We start from the raw sequence: 20,019 nt of genomic DNA, 5'->3' as shown, positions 1-20,019 counted from the left end.
AATAGGTTTATCCGAGTAACATCACGTCCTAATACCATGACCTTTGGAAGTGACAACGAAACTACAAAACACACTAATGCATAATCAAAAACACCAACCGTCATATCATACAAAGAAACAGCATATTTCCCCATAAGATCATGACGGCGGCCATAGTCTTCATCGACCTGCAGCGTTGGAAACCCATATGGTATATTGTATCCGTCCACAGCAGTCGACATCTAACAAAGAAGTCATGATATTCAGAGCAACCTCTTGAAAACCAAATCAGCTGCGACTAGTAAACACTGTAGGTTGGGAAGCAGGGATGCAACAATCAAGAAAGGGAAAATTCACAATCGGAAAGTCGGTATCGTCTTGCTTATCGATCAACTAGCAGTAAGCCTTCCCTCTTGGTCATGTCGTGTCCGTGATTTAAACCTAAGTATGGTAAAATTATAAAAAAAAAAACACACTATTAGAGAAAAAAAATCCTACATATGGTGTAATTTTATATTTACCTACCTTTTCAAATAATGAGTTATTATCTATTAAATTAGGTGCAAAAACTACCGAGCTGACGTTCTTCGGCACGGGGCTGAAGTTTGGATTGCTATAGGTATGCGTTTTAACATATGATACCATTTCATCACGAGGTATTTTCTTCGTTTCATGATCCCCGTACCGCTGCCAAAAACCGTAGCTCCGAATTGAAAAATGTTTTACTAATTTCTTCAAAGAAAACTATACCTTGCGGGACCTGTGAAAAATAATAAAGATAAAATAATATAATCAATAGTGTTCTGAGTGAGAGAAAAAATCAAAGCATGCATGTCTAGACCAGGACTCAACCCTGGATCTTGCTCTAACCACAGGAACTTGAATTTCTATCAGAATGGTCTATTTAAGCTCAGAGAACTGATTAAGCCCAATATATACCCCCTTACCGTAGGTATATATTGGGCTTAATCAGTTCTCTGAGCTTAAATAGACCATTCTGATAGAAATTCAAGTTCCTGTGCTCTAACCACAGGGGCACGTACGTGTGTTGTGATCCATATCAGTATAGCATATGTGTGTATTTCAGACATTTGTAACGTGCCCCTGTACATGTGCTCTAACCAACTGAGCTGTTCTTGATCAAAGCAAGAGAAACAAACGTCGTGGCTCAACATCCAAAGCAAAATTAAGGGGAGATCACTGTCGCGCTAATCACTGAACTTGGTACGAAACTATATGGTGGTTCCGGAAAGCTCTACCCGTCCTCCTAGCTTATTTAGCTGACTGTTAGAGTGCGCTGCACCTAATGAGATTATGTAATCGTTGGGCCTACTATACGGTAAGTCGAGTGTGTTACCTGTATCATGTATTTTAACTATTGTATTGACACAACAATCGAAGATTACGTTCTGTTGGTCAAGATGTGGGTCGAGGTGTCACTTGTCACCGACCTACTAATTAATACAAGTACAATAATGGGCATGTAGCTAAACGATGAGAATGGGCCGCCATTAATAAAAAATAATAAACTGAACAAACATCGGACGGAAACTTCCGGATACAACATGAAAATGTTTCGGATACTTGCATTGTTGAAAGAACCAGTGAATTTTGGCAGCAAACTCGGATCTTTTGGAATTAGGTAAACATACTCGACTTTTTTCATAGCTGATAGCTTCAAAATATTAATGTTTAATTAGGTTGTGCACAATTTCTCTTATGATTACAAGGTTACAACACAGGCAATTATTAATTACGTCAGGTCAGTAATCTGGCGATTCTCCCTTCCCTCTAGTTTTACTTCCCTCTAGTTAAAACTAGAGGGAAGGGAGAATCGCCGGATCACTGACCTGACGCAATTGCCTGTGGTTACAAAGTCCAAGCACAGTTTCACTTTCACCTTACAATCACACATATGCTATAATGATATGTGTCACAACACACATAAATGTGTATGTTTATGTGTGTTGTGACCCATATCAGTATAGCATATGTGTGATTGTAACGTGACCCTTTGGTCCAAGTCTGAATCCGTATTTTTGAGAATACAATGAAATAACATAATTATAAATTATTTTGAAAATTAGGAACAAAAATGGGTGCCACATACTCTTTCAGATTATTCCAATATGTTTAAAACTTTCAGTTTGAATTTGCATCTGAAATTTATTATAATAATTATAAATCACTTTCTTTTCACATGCAATTTAATATTGTCTCAAACTTTATACATGCCTGCATGTATTTTTATGTTACCAATAACGGAATATAAATTTGCGATCAGGATCTGATCCTGGTACAATCAACATGTTAGCCCGAGTTTTCTGTGGCCCTGACATGACACTACTCCTATCACATAAGAGGCCGCTGGTCGCAGCCTTTTTTCTATGGGATATGATTTGACGGCGGCTTCAAAAATATCTCTCTGTGTGAAACCTCTAGCACTGTTGGAGTAAGCCCTGACACCAGGCTTAGACATTTTGACAGATACAAATGTAGATGAACACCATGCAGACATCTATCTGTCTATAAGTCTGGTGTCGGGGCCAGAGGAATCTCGGCTATCAACATATTGCATGCAGCTGGCTGAGGTGTATTAATAGAAAATCGGGTATTTCTCCATTAAAATTTTATTCACAAAACTTAAATTTGAAACACATAAACATATGTATAATTGTCACCCTGGTAAAATACTAGCCGTTTCTATACCAACTAGGCTATGGAAAATTTCTCTTTAGCTCATTTGGTAGAGCGTAAGACTTGAGGAAAACCAGAGGTCCAGGAATCGACTCCTAGCGGAGGCATTGAAAAAATAGAATTATCTCTGTACAATATAATATATATATATACATATATACATTTGTTTCTGATCCTTATACATTACAAGTTAATACAAATTTTATTCTCTCACGAAATTAAAAGACACCACAAAATGAATTGTTATCTGAGACACCATACATGATTCACACACTCGTAAATAAACCTTGTGAATAATAAGGTATAGTATTATATATATAGCTAATCCAGAGACATTTAAAGCCAGAGATTGGTAACTCGCGCAGATCTCACAAACACACGCATGAGCCTATAAATCTCTGAGATGCGTCGCAAGACTTGGCCTGCAGTCACACATATATCGGTATCAGCTAGGTGTTTGATTGAATTGCAAAAAGTATCGGTGACAATTTTTACTTATGGATCGCAACAATTAATTATATGATAAAAGAAGTCCATCTTGAGATGAATACTGAAATAGATATATAAAGCCGCCCAATCCATGGGTAAAAAAACATGCATGTAATTGTTACCTGTGAGAGTTCAGGTATGAATCTCACAGGGTGTGTCAATGCAATATCTCATGAACCTTACTTGCCTTAGTCTCGTTCAACCAGACTCTTGTTATCCGCGCAAGATACGCCAAACAGAGAGTCTGGTCAAACCCAGTGCTATCGTTTTGTGACATCATAACGAGGCTTACCAGGATTCTGGTAGATGATTTCATTGGTCAAAAGTAGACACACCTTTTTCAACTTTTGAAGTCAGAATTTTCATTGAATATTTTAATTTATGAAAAAAATTACCTGTACAAGCATTTCTGAAGCATCCATGTTTTCACTATTATCGAGAAAAATGTAAGAAAATGCTTCAAATCTCAAAAATGATTGCATGTAGTCTATTTTCATTGGATATTTTACGATAATTCATGAAGCTAACAAAGCTACTTTTATGCAAGTCAAGCCAGATTACCTGAGTGAGAACCTGTAGTGTTTTGAATGGGGTACAGGTAACATCTCCCTTGCTTTGCATGCTTTTTACCAACCTCAGTCAGCCTTGTTGGCTTTGTGCTCAGCTATGATTTATTCAGTGGAAATATATGGCATTATTCTGGAGAATTGACAATTTTTCTCGATAAAAGTGAATAAACGGATAATTCAGGAATGCATGTACAGGTAAGTTTTTTTCATTTAAATAATTTCCTTATTCTTTGAAATGTTTTAACAGCGTTGACAAAACATCCGGAAACGAAATTAAAAACACTGCCCTCTGGTGATTGTAATTCTAAAGTACTGTGTTTGACCTGACTCTTGAATTACAAGTGATCAAGCATCTGGTTGATCAAGCATCTGGTTGAACGAGACTATACTTCCCTATAATGTTAACTAGCTATAGGTGTAAGATTACAATTACCAGTACCAATCCCCTAAGGCTTTTTAACCCTTAAGTCTGCTGCACCTCCCTTGTTCCGCTCGCATTAGATCACCTCACAGGTAAGTCACCTTTAATCCATCTCCTTTTTCTCAAAGACCTATTAAATGTTAAGAAAACTGTCAATACTTCTATGGTTTACTTTGAAACTGGGAGATATTCATTATATGTGCAACGTAAAATGGCCATAATGAGATATCGGTTAAAATTTTTAAATACTAGTAACTGTGTTTTAAAATCATGTTACGACGCATTAGTCAAATTAAATATCAGAAAACATAATTGTAAAATTAATTGGGTTTATCAAATTAAGCATGAACTATGTAGTTTGGGTTTTAATTATATTTGGACTTGTCAATATGTACAAAATGAAAATCTTTTTTTGCAAATGTATGCTCAACGTGTTCATGATGTATTTATCCAAGAATTGTGCAGTGCTTTTGATGCATCTTCAAAATGTTATTTGTTACAAGCATCTTGTTGATACCTTTTGCGTCCAGTTCTATCTGACTAAGCCCATTGATATAAGGATAAAAAAGTTATTGAGTCAATTTCGCATGCAAGCACACAGTCTTAACATAGAATCTGGGCGCTATAATAACATTCCAAGAGGTCAGAGAATATGTACAGTCTGCGATAAAAATGATATCGAAGATGAAGTACATTTTGTACTACTTTGTCCTGCATATTCTGATTTAAGAAAAACATACATCAAACAGTATTATTATCGACATCCAAGTGTCTATAAACTAACAGAATTATTTACCTGTAAAAGTGTTAAATCTTTAAATAGACTGGGTAAATATTTGTGGCACGCTACTTCTAAAAGGAAAATTCTCCTTGCTCAGTAGTGATATTATATTAAAACATTATTTGAAACTACTTTGTTATAAGTGTACATGTATAATAATAGTTATTTAAGATTCGTTAATAGCACGTTAAATAGTACTTTAATGACATCCCATGGTTCTTTCTGGCTGTTGAAGTGAAGTTATATGTAGTGTTTTCATTATGATGTCATCCTTCCATGTCTTCACATATATAGAGGTAGTTAAGTCACACATATGATTATATTGTTATATACTTCTCACAACTTTATGAAAAATCATGCTGTAAAACTGCAAGTGATATCATTATTACATGCCTGTAGGCATATATATATTTGAATGGAATTGTCCTCTGCCATCTTGTACATCACATATGAATTTTGAATATTTAGTTATGTATGTTTGTAACCTACATGCTGTGTTGCATTTGGATATAATAAAACTTGACCCCGCCCCCCTGTGAACCCCTGTGATGACCCCCCCCCCCCCATTATACGCTTTGAATTACACAACTAGCAAATAGGTGTGAAGTGAATAAAATGCTCATTTCGATGCTCTTATAAAAAGGCTTAATTATGAAATCATCTTATTTTCTTGAAACTTTTTTTTATGATATAAATCAATATTCAAAATATTCTATGAAGTCGATAAATAAGATTTAACAATTTTGAAGTTATTTCACAAACCTGAAATCAACCAAAAGATATTATAGAATATAAATCACCAGTCAGTTTTAAAATTGACCATCTAGAAAAAAGGAGTTTAAACGGCCATTGTCTTGCCTATTGTTCTCTGTATTTTAATGTAATGGCTGACAGTGATGACTTTTCATTCTGAAACCACAGTATATTCTCAGATTAATTAAAAACATTTTGTCATTAAATCATGAAGCTGTACCGGTAATTATTAACAACAATATTAAAATATTAATCATCATACTATGTTGAAAAAGGTCTTCTAGGAAAAAAAAAAATTAGCATACAAATTTGCTCATTTTTATGACATGATTTACAATTACGAGTAATAGCCGACGTAATTTGCGTTTCAGAAATTCTCTAACGATATCGTAGGCTGAAGCAATGGGGAATTGATGTAATCCAAATAGACCACCCGACATCATGGGTGCGCTTTGCTGTAGAATAAACATATGTGGTTATATAATCGGACATAAATATACACTTTCATAATTAATTATATTACACCACAATAATACCACCCATTATAAGACACCACAAAAATACCACCCATTATAAGACACCACAATAATACCACCCATTACAAGACACCACAAAAATACCACCCATTATAAGACACCACAATAAAACCTTCCATTACAAGACACCACAAAAATACCACCCATTATAAGACACCACAATAATACCACCCATTACAAGACACCACAATATAATACCACCCATTACAAGACACCACAATATAATACAACCCATTACAAGACACCATCATCATCACCCGAGATACACTACATCAAGCCTACAAACACAAACAAAATATTAAACCACCATATATAGCATAGATATATATACACTGGCCAATCCTAAGGGACTTCTCACACTGGGGTAGTCTTTCATATAGTTATTGTGAATATTTGATTTTATTTGATCAGCAACTTAAATTCATTGTTGGCGTGCTATTTATGTGGTGTTACGTACAGAATGTCGTTTGCATGTGTTTTAACTTAAACTCATTGAAGACTCAGAAAAACCAAAGCCACCATTTTTTAAGTTTATTAAGATTACCCTGTATGCATGCAAAGACATAAATATAGCCCTGGTATAGCTTTAAAATGCATCTTATCGAAAATTGGGACTTCTGAGCCAATATTTAAAATGCAAGGTAATATTTCCTATAGTGGGCTCTGTATATTTCATTTAAGCCATAAAAATTGATGCCTTAAGATTTATGTACTGGTATAATAAGTATTACATGTACATGTATATATCTCAGTTTCTTATAATGATTTCACTGACTCTTCAAAACAGATGTCTCAACACAAGATCTATGGAAGGTATGAAGTTATCTGTCCATCCACACGAGGTCATGGTGGATGAGCGAGTGTCGGTTCAGGTGTCTGGGCTGGCAGCCAACCAGAGAGTGACTGTATACTCTTCAATCAAGAGTGGTAAAGGTGAAGTTTTCGCCAGCTGTGGGTGTTACCAGGCAGAAAAGGATGGCACTGTGGATCTGGAGAGAACACCTGCTTTATCAGGAACATATACAGGTAGGCACTATATATGTAGAGGGGAATGGGACTGCAGTGCATCTGGAAATTACCTTATGTAGAGGGGGAAGGGACTGCAGTGCATCTAGAAAACACCTTATGTAGAGGGGGAAGATACTGCAATGCATCTGGAAAACACCTTATGTAGAGGGGGAAGGGACTGCAGTGCATCTAGAAAACACCTTATGTAGAGGGGGAAGGGACTGCAGTGCATCTAGAAAACACCTTATGTAGAGGGGGAAGGGACTGCAGTGCATCTAGAAAACACCTTATGTAGAGGGGGAAGGGACTGCAGTGCATCTAGAAAACACCTTATGTAGAGGGGGAAGGGACTGCAGTGCATCTAGAAAACACCTTATGTAGAGGGGGAAGGGACTGCAGTGCATCTAGAAAACACCTTATGTAGAGGGGGAAGGGACTGCAGTGCATCTAGAAAACACCTTATGTAGAGGGGGAAGGGACTGCAGTGCATCTAGAAAACACCTTATGTAGAGGGGGAAGGGACTGCAGTGCATCTAGAAAACACCTTATGTAGAGGGGGAAGGGACTGCAGTGCATCTAGAAAACACCTTATGTAGAGGGGGAAGGGACTGCAGTGCATCTAGAAAACACCTTATGTAGAGGGGGAAGGGACTGCAGTGCATCTAGAAAACACCTTATGTAGAGGGGGAAGGGACTGCAGTGCATCTAGAAAACACCTTATGTAGAGGGGGAAGGGACTGCAGTGCATCTGGAAAACACCTTATGTAGAGGGGGAAGGGACTGCAGTGCATCTGGAAAACACCTTATGTAGAGGGGGAAGGGACTGCAGTGCATCTGGAAAACACCTTATGTAGAGGGGGAAGGGACTGCAGTGCATCTGGAAAACACCTTATGTAGAGGGGGAAGGGACTGCAGTGCATCTGGAAAACACCTTATGTAGAGGGGGAAGGGACTGCAGTGCATCTGGAAAACACCTTATGTAGAGGGGGAAGGGACTGCAGTGCATCTGGAAAACACCTTATGTAGAGGGGGAAGGGACTGCAGTGCATCTGGAAAACACCTTATGTAGAGGGGGAAGGGACTGCAGTGCATCTGGAAAACACCTTATGTAGAGGGGGAAGGGACTGCAGTGCATCTGGAAAACACCTTATGTAGAGGGGGAAGGGACTGCAGTGCATCTGGAAAACACCTTATGTAGAGGGGGAAGGGACTGCAGTGCATCTGGAAAACACCTTATGTAGAGGGGGAAGGGACTGCAGTGCATCTGGAAAACACCTTATGTAGAGGGGGAAGGGACTGCAGTGCATCTGGAAAACACCTTATGTAGAGGGGGAAGGGACTGCAGTGCATCTGGAAAACACCTTATGTAGAGGGGGAAGGGACTGCAGTGCATCTGGAAAACACCTTATGTAGAGGGGGAAGGGACTGCAGTGCATCTGGAAAACACCTTATGTAGAGGGGGAAGGGACTGCAGTGCATCTGGAAAACACCTTATGTAGAGGGGGAAGGGACTGCAGTGCATCTGGAAAACACCTTATGTAGAGGGGGAAGGGACTGCAGTGCATCTGGAAAACACCTTATGTAGAGGGGGAAGGGACTGCAGTGCATCTGGAAAACACCTTATGTAGAGGGGGAAGGGACTGCAGTGCATCTGGAAAACACCTTATGTAGAGGGGGAAGGGACTGCAGTGCATCTGGAAAACACCTTATGTAGAGGGGGAAGGGACTGCAGTGCATCTGGAAAACACCTTATGTAGAGGGGGAAGGGACTGCAGTGCATCTGGAAAACACCTTATGTAGAGGGGGAAGGGACTGCAGTGCATCTGGAAAACACCTTATGTAGAGGGGGAAGGGACTGCAGTGCATCTGGAAAACACCTTATGTAGAGGGGGAAGGGACTGCAGTGCATCTGGAAAACACCTTATGTAGAGGGGGAAGGGACTGCAGTGCATCTGGAAAACACCTTATGTAGAGGGGGAAGGGACTGCAGTGCATCTGGAAAACACCTTATGTAGAGGGGGAAGGGACTGCAGTGCATCTGGAAAACACCTTATGTAGAGGGGGAAGGGACTGCAGTGCATCTGGAAAACACCTTATGTAGAGGGGGAAGGGACTGCAGTGCATCTGGAAAACACCTTATGTAGAGGGGGAAGGGACTGCAGTGCATCTGGAAAACACCTTATGTAGAGGGGGAAGGGACTGCAGTGCATCTGGAAAACACCTTATGTAGAGGGGGAAGGGACTGCAGTGCATCTGGAAAACACCTTATGTAGAGGGGGAAGGGACTGCAGTGCATCTGGAAAACACCTTATGTAGAGGGGGAAGGGACTGCAGTGCATCTGGAAAACACCTTATGTAGAGGGGGAAGGGACTGCAGTGCATCTGGAAAACACCTTATGTAGAGGGGGAAGGGACTGCAGTGCATCTGGAAAACACCTTATGTAGAGGGGGAAGGGACTGCAGTGCATCTAGAAAACATCTTATGTAGAGGGGGAAGGGACTGCAGTACATCGCGAAAACACCTTATGTAGAGGGGGAAGGGACTGCTGTGCATCTGGAAAACACCTTATGTAGAGGGGGAAGGGACTGCAGTGCATCTAGAAAACACCTTATGTAGAGGGGAAAGGGACTGCAGTGCATCTAGAAAACACCTTATGTAGAGGGGGAAGGGACTGCAGTACATCTGGAAAACACCTTATGCAGAGGGGAAAGGGACTGTAGTGTATCTAGAAAACACCTTATGTAGAGGGGGAAGGGACTGCAGTGCATCGATCTAAAAAACACCTTATGTAGAGGGGGAAGGGACGTACTGCAGTGCATCTGGAAAACATCTACTTGGTCACAGAGCTAGGTATGTATATGTGTTTCCTGGGGCAGGGGATGAAATAAATATATCACACATGTATGTATTCCTTGGGTGCACACATAGATTGGAAGGTTTATTTGTAGGTACTGTGTGTTAATTAGGGCAAAAAGATATTACGTTTGTTTTGTTTCTATTTTGGAAAATATTTTACCATGCTTATATAGAGCAGGAGTTCTGACTTTAACAGGGCATATCACTAAATGCCAGTAAAAACTTTAGCGTAGGCACAAAAATCTAGGGTAAGTTAGTGTTAGCAGAAACACCAGATATTTTTTTTATTTGGCCTTACTGAGAAAAAGACATTGGACAGAGTGAGGTACTTATATGGATCATTCATTTAAAACCTTGGGAGGAATATGAAGCAGACCTTTTGCAAGACTTCGGTCTGTGCTCAATATTATATCCTGAGGGTTTTAAGGAATTGATCTAGCAGCCATGTATTTTATTGATATAACAGGGGTTCATGTTTGACCTTAGCATGCATTTTAGTTTTATCATAATTACAAAAAACTGAACTCAAACATGTTTCTCTACAGGGACGGATGGTATGGGATTCATTTGGAGTATGCGTCCAGCACCAGGTCAGAGGTCAGGGTTACGGCTGGTGCAAACAGATGTCACCAAGCCCCAATTAGTGAACATTTCCATCCACAGCGGTCACCATTCTCTATCGGACTTGTGCAAAGGTCATTCAAACCCTCCATTGGTGACTGGTGTGCTTCCGCGTTGGTACAAATCTTGTGATGTTAGTAGAATACCTGTCACGTCAGGAAGACTACGAGGAACGTTGTTCTTACCTAAAGGTATGTCGAATATAGAATAATTCAATGCACAGCAAGCCATGAAAGTTATAATGTTTTAGGATGTATGGTCGTCTGATTATCTTATCCCCTCCCTACTGGCAAAAGCATGAGGAAGTTAGACAGTGCAATCAAGGAAAGGGATTTTAAGTCTGAATACAAGTGTCATTATTCTTCATTAATGTCATTTCTGTCAGTTTAAAATAAAACATGCAAATGCATACTACCACTTATATGTATATCACCAAAATGCCCACAATACACAGATTATGTCAGTGGCCACCAGGGTTCAGCCCCTGAACAATTTTGTATCCATGCATTGATAAAATCACAAACTATTCACATTTTTAGTGAATCATGCAAAAATCATATTTGTTAGTTCTTTTTTGTCATATATTGCTTAGTACTAATGGGCCTATCTTCAGGAGTATTGGACCTGAAAGAGTTTTAGTCCCCCACCAGTTCCCTGGGAGGGGAGGGGGCTATAGGTTTACACACCGTCTGTCCTTACATCATTCCGTCCAAGAATTTTGTCCCGGGCATATCTTCTATACTTTTTCACTCGGAGTAACAAGATTTGGTGTACACGAACATCATGGGATGGCAGAGTGCAAAGCGTAAGAATAAGGTCACTGTGTCATATGACTTGACCTTTGACCTTTACTTTTTCAAAAGTTTGATGGGGCATATATTTTCTATACTATTTCACCTGGAGTAACCAGATTTGGTGTACAAGGACATCTTGGGATGACGAGTGCATGAAGTAGGTCACTATGATCTCACTGACTTTAGCCCGAGTTTCCTCTGGTCCTAACACCAGACTTAGACATTTTGACATATAGATGTGAGATGTGGGGCCAAAGCGCACTGCTATATGAAAACCTGGAATTCTCCGACACCCTTTGGGATCGTAGAGTTATGAGGTGCTGACAACAAAAACCTACTTTGACACAACGCATACCTCATATATATCCATAAATGGATTATTTATTGATCCAAATCAGCTCTTTATTGTCACCAACAGCTGCTGAATTCTGTCAGTAGAGTCCTCGATTTTCAATCGTTCCAACATTTCCCACCTGAGCAAATGACATTTTTGTAGGTCATGGGATGACTAATCAACAAACCGTACTGATCCGGACCTAAAACGGAATATAGCATTCTTGTTTAGAAGATTTTCAGCCTGCGCCTTTTTGTAGATTAGTCACTTCCCGATACCAAACGGTGTCGGAGAATTCCACGTTTTAATATAGCAGTGCGATGAAACTGCTAACTGACTTATGCTTTGAACAGTAGGTACATCCTGTTAAATATAGAAATCATTACCGGTGGGGGACTATGTTTGGCCTTGGTTTTTTTTCACATTGTAATTTGTTACAATGTTTCCAGGGCCAGGGCCGTTCCCTGGGCTGATAGATATGTATGGAACTGGAGGCGGTATTATGGAGTACCGCGCTGCCTTGCTTGCATCCAGAGGCTTCGCTGTTTTGGCACTGCCATTCTTTGGATATCAAGATCTTCAAAAGAGCTTCAGTGACCTTGATCTCAACTACTTCAAGGTGAGACTCACAGTTGTTGCAGTTGTGTAGTGATGTGGCAACTGAAAGACTGGCAACTAAATTTAAGTTATTCATTGATAGATCAAGGTTGACTCATTCAATGTTGATTCCTTCAATCAGTATAGGTTGTCTGGTCGCAGTGTCAATAAACCGCACTTGCCTTTCACCAATATGGATAGGATTTGATTCCCTGATTAGAGGTGAAAAGTATAAGGTCGTCTGCCCGACCACATGGGTATTATGTGGGTACTCCAATTTTCTCCCACATTAAGACTGCATGCTTCGATCAAGGTCAATAAAAACAGAAATGATAGTAAAATTCCAAGAATTTTCATAATTGTTGTAAAGGAAATACAGTTTTATGTAGTTTTTGATATATAGGTGATGCTTTTTTTCACTTTATACTCATACATGGTAACTAATTCCCATTTGTGTAGTTGTAGTAGTGGGTAAAAGAATACACCTGTAGGTTTTAAGGTAATTCAGATGGAGGTCAAGGTCATTCTAGGTTGATTTTACATCTGTTTGATTGGCTGACGGTTTCCACTGTATAACTTCAAGTTCCATCCCTTGTCTTTACCAAACATGGTGAGGCTGTAGTACTAGGTAAGAAGTACATGTTTTCTATATACATTTTCAATTATTTCGTGACTTTCTGTCATAGTTCCGTCTCATATTTTCTATTTGATTTGATGATAGTTATCATCCCATAAATGTCTTGCCTGTTTCTAACTTCATATGCTTGAGCTGTCTGTTCCATCATTCCATCAAATGTCAAAGCAGTTGAAAGTTGATTCCGAAGCAGAAAATGCAGGTTACATCTAACATGTGCATGTCTATATGGTAAAGACTTATCTCAAAGATGCTCTATGTATTTCATTAATAATGTGAACTGAAACCACTTTCACCAAATAAGCCAATGTGGAATGGTTGTTGTATAAAAACATGATAATGATATCAATGATTTATTATATACTTGTAGGAGGCTGTGACGTTTCTGGACACTCACACCCATGTCCAGTCTGGTGGCCTTGGTATCATTGCAATCTCCAAAGGGGCGGAGCTAGGCCAGTTTATAGCCATTCACTGTCCTGTGGTAAGCTGTCCTCAGTTATAATTCTGTACTAATCCAACCTCCAGCTGTAAACCACCAATAGTCTTCTGATAAACTATCTGCTGTCAAAGATAAACCTTAATTCGGCCCCACTGAGTAACTGTTGCTTTATATCCTGTGTATCTAAATCAGGTTAGTTAATTTTGGAATTTGAAAAAAGAATTAGCAAGATTAGCAATGTTTTCTTTTTGAAATATGAAGTTAAGCAATGAGAGTTAAATAAACATGTTAGATGATGGTCACTTGTTGCAAGATATATTTCTACTCTGAATTTGTTGTTTTACAGTCGAAGAGTCGGGTAGCATAGAAATTGTTTGAAGTGATAAGCTTTCTTATACATACGGCTGTGTTGATCTATACCCAGATTTTATCATACTTTAAATATTTTGATATTGGTTTTTACTTTTAATTAATTTTCAGTGCTTGTAAAGCTCGGATTTATATATCTATTATTGTACTACATTGAGGACGAATGTATATCATAGAGGAGTGTTGGTGTTATATTTCAGACTTTTCTTAACCATCTAAAATGACAAAAGCTATTTAATAATCTACCAGTCTTTGAAAGCTGATATTTAACTAACACCTTTCCTTTTATCGGATGATCTTGGATTTGTTAAACAGAGGCAATTGTAGTAGAAATAAATTTAAAAACATGTAAATATACATAATGTAGCTTATATGTGATGTCAAAATTTACATTACTTGGAAATAGCAATGTGTGAAGATATTGCTTGTGAGGTAAATGTTCATTGGAGTCATAATGTGGTGTAGATCAATTCAATATGATGTCAGTATCATGTGTCATGTGATGTCAGTATCATGTGATGGCAATATTGTGTGAAATGTCTATTTCACCTGATATCAATATCATGTGATGTCAGTTTCATGGGATATCAATGTGTTGTATCATGTGATGTCAGTATCATGTGATATCTGTTTCACCTGATATTAATATCATGTGATGTCAATATCATGTGATGTCAGTATCATGTGATATCTGTTTCACCTGATATTAATATCATTTGATGTCAATATCATGTGATATATATCATGTGATGTCAATGTCATGTGATATATATCATGTGATGTCAGTATAATACATTTAAGCACTACTTATGTACAATTTAAAATGTCATCTGTTATGTCCATGAATTTCAAGATATAGAATATGATATAAAATTAACTTATGAAACTCTTCTCTTTTTCATGTCTTTGTAGATTAAAGCTATTGTCAGTATCAATGGCATGCCCTACTTGTCATTCTCCCCAATCCATGATGGACACATCACATATCCCAACGCCATAGAGTGAGTAGATTGGTCTGAATACAAAATCCATTTCCAACCCAAAAGTCATTGACTGATATTGTTAATACTGAAATCATTCGCCTATATCCATGATAGTACCTTTCCTACCCAAACATCATTTAGTAAGTGGGCTGGTCTGATGGGGAAAAGGTCAACTAAAGCAGAAATATCAACAGTCTGACTACAGGAATACCAAAGGCTTGTTTCAACTGTGATATGAAGTGTCAAAATAGTGAGGGTGTCAAAATGGAATCAGTGATTGCATCAAGTGTCCCAACCAGTAAATTAAGCAAATGTCCATTTATTGGATTTATCAAAATGAAACAAAAACAGAGGCACTTATCAAATGTCCAACTGGCAGGGGCATAAAGGTGGGTGAAATTTGATTTATTTGTACCTACAGGCTATTGAGTACTGTAAAAGTGTGGGGGTGGAAAGGGGGGGATACTGTACCTACAGGCTATGGAGTACTGTACCTACAGGCTATTGAGAACTATACATACAGGCTCTTGAGTACTGTACCTACAGGCTATTGAGTATTGTACCTACAGGACATTGAGTATTGTACCTACAGGCTCTTGAGTACTGTACCTACAGGCTATTGAGTATTGTACCTACAGGCCATTGAGTATTGTACCTACAGGCTATTGTGTACTGTACCTACAGGCTATTGTGTACTGTACCTACAGGCTATTGGGTACTGTACCTACAGGCTATTGAGTATTGTACCTACAGGCCTTGAGTACTGTACCTACAGGCTATTGAGTATTTTTCCTACAGGCCATTGAGTATTGTACCTACATGCTATTGTGTACTGTACCTACAGGCTATAGAGTACTGTACCTACAGGCTATTGAGTATTGTACCTACAGGCCTTGAGTACTGTACCTACAGGCTATTGGGTACTGTACCTACAGGCTATTGGGTACTGTACCTACAGGCCATTGAGTACTGTAACTACAGGCTATTGTGTACTGTACCTACAGGCTATTGAGTACTGTACCTACAGGTCATTTGCTATTTATTGTACATGTACATTGCATTGATGAAAACTCTGAATAAAAAGATAATTATAAAAAAAAAGTATCCTCTGACTTTACTGTCTGTTTATATCTGTATGTATGTGACTATTGAGTAACCTCTGACTTTACAGTCTGTTTATATCTGTATGTATGTGACTATTAAGTATCCTCTGACTTTACTGTCTGTTTATATCTGTATTTGAGGACTATTAAGTATCCTCTGACATTACTGTCTGTTTATATCTGTATGTGAGGACTATTAAGTATCCTCTGACATTACTGTCTGTTTATATCTGTATTTGAGGACTATTAAGTATCCTCTGACATTACTGTCTGTTTATATCTGTATGTGAGGACTATTGAGTATCCTCTGACATTACTGTCTGTTTATATCTGTATGTGAGGACTATTAAGTATCCTCTGACATTACTGTCTGTTTATATCTGTATGTGAGGACTATTAAGTATCCTCTGACATTACTGTCTGTTTATATCTGTATGTGAGGACTATTAAGTATCCTCTGACATTACTGTCTGTTTATATCTGTATGTGAGGACTATTAAGTATCCTCTGACATTACTGTCTGTTTATATCTGTATGTGAGGACTATTAAGTATCCTCTGACATTACTGTCTGTTTATATCTGTATGTGAGGACTATTAAGTATCCTCTGACATTACTGTCTGTTTATATCTGTATGTGAGGACTATTAAGTATCCTCTGACATTACTGTCTGTTTATATCTGTATGTGAGGACTATTAAGTATCCTCTGACATTACTGTCTGTTTATATCTGTATGTGAGGACTATTAAGTATCCTCTGACATTACTGTCTGTTTATATCTGTATGTGAGGACTATTAAGTATCCTCTGACATTACTGTCTGTTTATATCTGTATGTGAGGACTATTAAGTATCCTCTGACATTACTGTCTGTTTATATCTGTATGTGAGGACTATTAAGTATCCTCTGACATTACTGTCTGTTTATATCTGTATGTGAGGACTATTAAGTATCCTCTGACATTACTGTCTGTTTATATCTGTATGTGAGGACTATTAAGTATCCTCTGACATTACTGTCTGTTTATATCTGTATGTGAGGACTATTAAGTATCCTCTGACATTACTGTCTGTTTATATCTGTATGTGAGGACTATTAAGTATCCTCTGACATTACTGTCTGTTTATATCTGTATGTGAGGACTATTAAGTATCCTCTGACATTACTGTCTGTTTATATCTGTATGTGAGGACTATTAAGTATCCTCTGACATTACTGTCTGTTTATATCTGTATGTGAGGACTATTGAGTATCCTCTGACATTACTGTCTGTTTATATCTGTATGTGAGGACTATTGAGTATCCTCTGACATTACTGTCTGTTTATATCTGTATGTGAGGACTATTAAGTATCCTCTGACATTACTGTCTGTTTATATCTGTATGTGAGGACTATTAAGTATCCTCTGACATTACTGTCTGTTTATATCTGTATGTGAGGACTATTAAGTATCCTCTGACATTACTGTCTGTTTATATCTGTATGTGAGGACTATTAAGTATCCTCTGACATTACTGTCTGTTTATATCTGTATGTGAGGACTATTGAGTATCCTCTGACTTTACTGTCTGTTTATATCTGTATGTGAGGACTATCAAGTATCCTCTGACTTTACCATCTTATGTTTCGTTTTAGATTAGATCTTGCTCTATATGATCATACTGAGGAAGGCATCTGTTCCAAAACTGGCCACTGCTTTGACACCTCCAAGTTCTTCAAGGTATTGATATGTCTGTTTGCTGAACTCTTTCAATGTTGTATTCCATGCTATATCAAAATGCATTAACATTTTTAGCCCACCATCATCTGATGATGGGCTATTCAAATCACCCTGCGTTCGTGGTCCTTCGTCCGTCGTCCATCCTCCGTCCTTAAACAATTCTTGTTATCTGTATTTCTCAAGAAGTACCAGAGGGATCTTTCTCAAATTTAATATGTAGGTTTCCCTTGGTCCTTAGCTGTGCAGGGCAGCTTTTGAGACTGATCGGGTAAACAACATGGCCGACAGGAAGCCATCTTGGATTTTGATAGTGAAAGTTTGTTATCGCAACTCGGGAAGTATCAGAGGGATCTTTCTCAAATTTTATATGTAGGTTTCCCTTGGTCCTAAGCTGTTCAGGGCAACTTTTGAGACTGATCATAAAAACAACATAGCCGACAGGTAGCCATCTTGGATTTTGATAGTGAAGGTTTGTTATCAGTATTTCTCAAGAAGTACTAGAGGTCTCTTTCTCAATTTTTATATGTAGGTTCCCCTTGGTCCTAAGCTGTGCAGGGCAACTTTTGAGACTGATCGGATAAATAACATGGTAGACAGGAAGCCATCTTGGATTTTGATAGTGAAAGTTTGTTATCGCTATTTCTCGGGAAGTACTAGAGGCATATTTCTCAAATTTTATATGTAGGTTTACCTTGTTCCCTTGTTGCAGCAGTGCCTAAAATGGATGGTCACATGCTCGCCAATGGCAGTTAAAGTCTTGCTCGAGCGACCAAAAGTGAGGTAGTCACTGGCGCAACCAAAATAGTTCAGGGGACGGTCGAAAAATTAATGAATAAAAGAAATTATAGTCCCTTCCACAAAATTAACTGGGGGGCAGTACATTTTTCAATTTGAATTGAACTGACCGTGATTTGGAAAATGAGTTAAAAAAAAATCAGAGTTTCTATATAAATACTGCCAGGGTGTCTTCTTTGAGGTGCATGTTTTGCGTATTTCTTTTTTGGAAGACCTGAATGGAGTGGATCATGCCAGGTTTTAACTGGGGTTGAAGAATTAAAAATATAGCGTTTTATTACAAACATTGTCATGTTATATGTAATTTAAATGTGCTGAAGCGTTCTGCTAAATGCTGTGGAAATATTTCTTCCCAAAATTATTTGGGCCACTTATATATCATTTGGGCCAGTGCTTCAAATTTTTTACTCGGCCAAATTTTTTTTTTTTGGGCCAGCCAATGCAGGTTCCCCACTATCCTTTATTGTTCATGTTTACTTTTGAAACTGATCAGTTAATCAAAATGGCCTACCGACAGCCATCTAGGATTTTTGACATTGAAGGTTTGTTAGTACTATTTCTCAGGAATAACTTGAGGGATCTTCTCAAATTTGATATGTAGGTTCCCCTTGACCCCTCGTTGTGCATGTTGTATTTTAAGACTGATCATAAGAACAAAATGACTAAAGGAAGAACTAAACAGATCTTTCTCATATTGCAATGATTGATTCTATTTCTTTCACAAAGTACTGTACTAGTAAATATGTGAAATGACAAACTCACTTTGAAGGTTGGGATTTCATACACATCAGTAGTAAGTTTAGATCAAAAGTTACCTCAAGGTGCATTTACTGTTAACATGACTGATCGATCAAATAGATTAGAGGAAAGAAGAGAAAAGATTGAATTGACAAAGAACTAATGAAGATGGTACAATGGTGAGCGCCAAGATCCCTCTGGGATCTCTTGTTACATTTCTCTGGACTTTTCATGTTGTATTGGATAGACAATTAAAATACAAAGCACAATACAAAAATTAATACCATTATACTTATCCAAACAATTATTTGATTTAGTGATTGATATTTGTTTACAAGGTTTGGGAATCTGATGTTAAAATTCTGAGCATCATTGGTTCTGACGATATGAATGTCCATCCGGACCTGCACCAGCTACAGGTTGGCTGCTTCCCTGCCCACAAACAAAACAACATAGAGCTGGTGGTATATGAGGGAGCTGGTCACCTAATAGAGCCACCCTTCTCTCCACACTGCCGTGCCTCCTATATCAAAATGTTAGGTGAGTACCTATAACAGACTTAGTGTGTGCTACACAATATCATTAATACCACCTTTCTCTCCACACTGCTCTGCCTCCTATATCAAACAGTTAGGTGAGTACCTATAACAGACTTAGTGTGTACTGCACAATATAACTAATACCACCCTTCTCCCCACACTGCCATGCCTCCTATATCAAACAGTTAGGTGATCACCTATAACAGACTTAGTGTGTACTACACAATATAACTAATACCACCCTTCTCCCCACACTGC

General features: G+C 38.3%; 1 protein-coding gene across 2 annotated transcripts in view; it reads left to right on the top strand.

The window, feature by feature from the left end:
- The first annotated feature begins 1,210 nt into the window (after positions 1 to 1,210).
- LOC110441969 (bile acid-CoA:amino acid N-acyltransferase-like) overlaps positions 1,211 to 20,019 on the top strand; it is a 24,330-nt gene continuing 5,521 nt past the window's right edge. Inside the window, exons 1-8 of one of the 2 annotated variants that reach the window (XM_021485296.1) lie at positions 1,211 to 1,318; positions 7,013 to 7,251; positions 10,636 to 10,902; positions 12,289 to 12,458; positions 13,441 to 13,554; positions 14,794 to 14,882; positions 17,605 to 17,689; positions 19,561 to 19,762. In XM_021485296.1, coding sequence (XP_021340971.1) covers positions 7,032 to 7,251; positions 10,636 to 10,902; positions 12,289 to 12,458; positions 13,441 to 13,554; positions 14,794 to 14,882; positions 17,605 to 17,689; positions 19,561 to 19,762 — 1,147 coding nt within the window. In that variant the 5' untranslated portion in view covers positions 1,211 to 1,318; positions 7,013 to 7,031. Of the gene's footprint in view, positions 1,319 to 1,501; positions 1,622 to 7,012; positions 7,252 to 10,635; positions 10,903 to 12,288; positions 12,459 to 13,440; positions 13,555 to 14,793; positions 14,883 to 17,604; positions 17,690 to 19,560; positions 19,763 to 20,019 lie in introns of those variants that run through there. The other variant, XM_021485295.1, reaches the window with a different exon arrangement.

The sequence above is a fragment of the Mizuhopecten yessoensis genome, unplaced genomic scaffold (genome assembly GCF_002113885.1).
Source record: "Mizuhopecten yessoensis strain PY_sf001 unplaced genomic scaffold, ASM211388v2 scaffold716179, whole genome shotgun sequence".
Classification (NCBI taxonomy): Eukaryota; Metazoa; Mollusca; class Bivalvia; order Pectinida; family Pectinidae; genus Mizuhopecten; species Mizuhopecten yessoensis.
The sequence above is the reverse complement of the archived record's forward strand: the minus strand, read 5'-3'. Positions and strand labels throughout refer to the sequence as shown.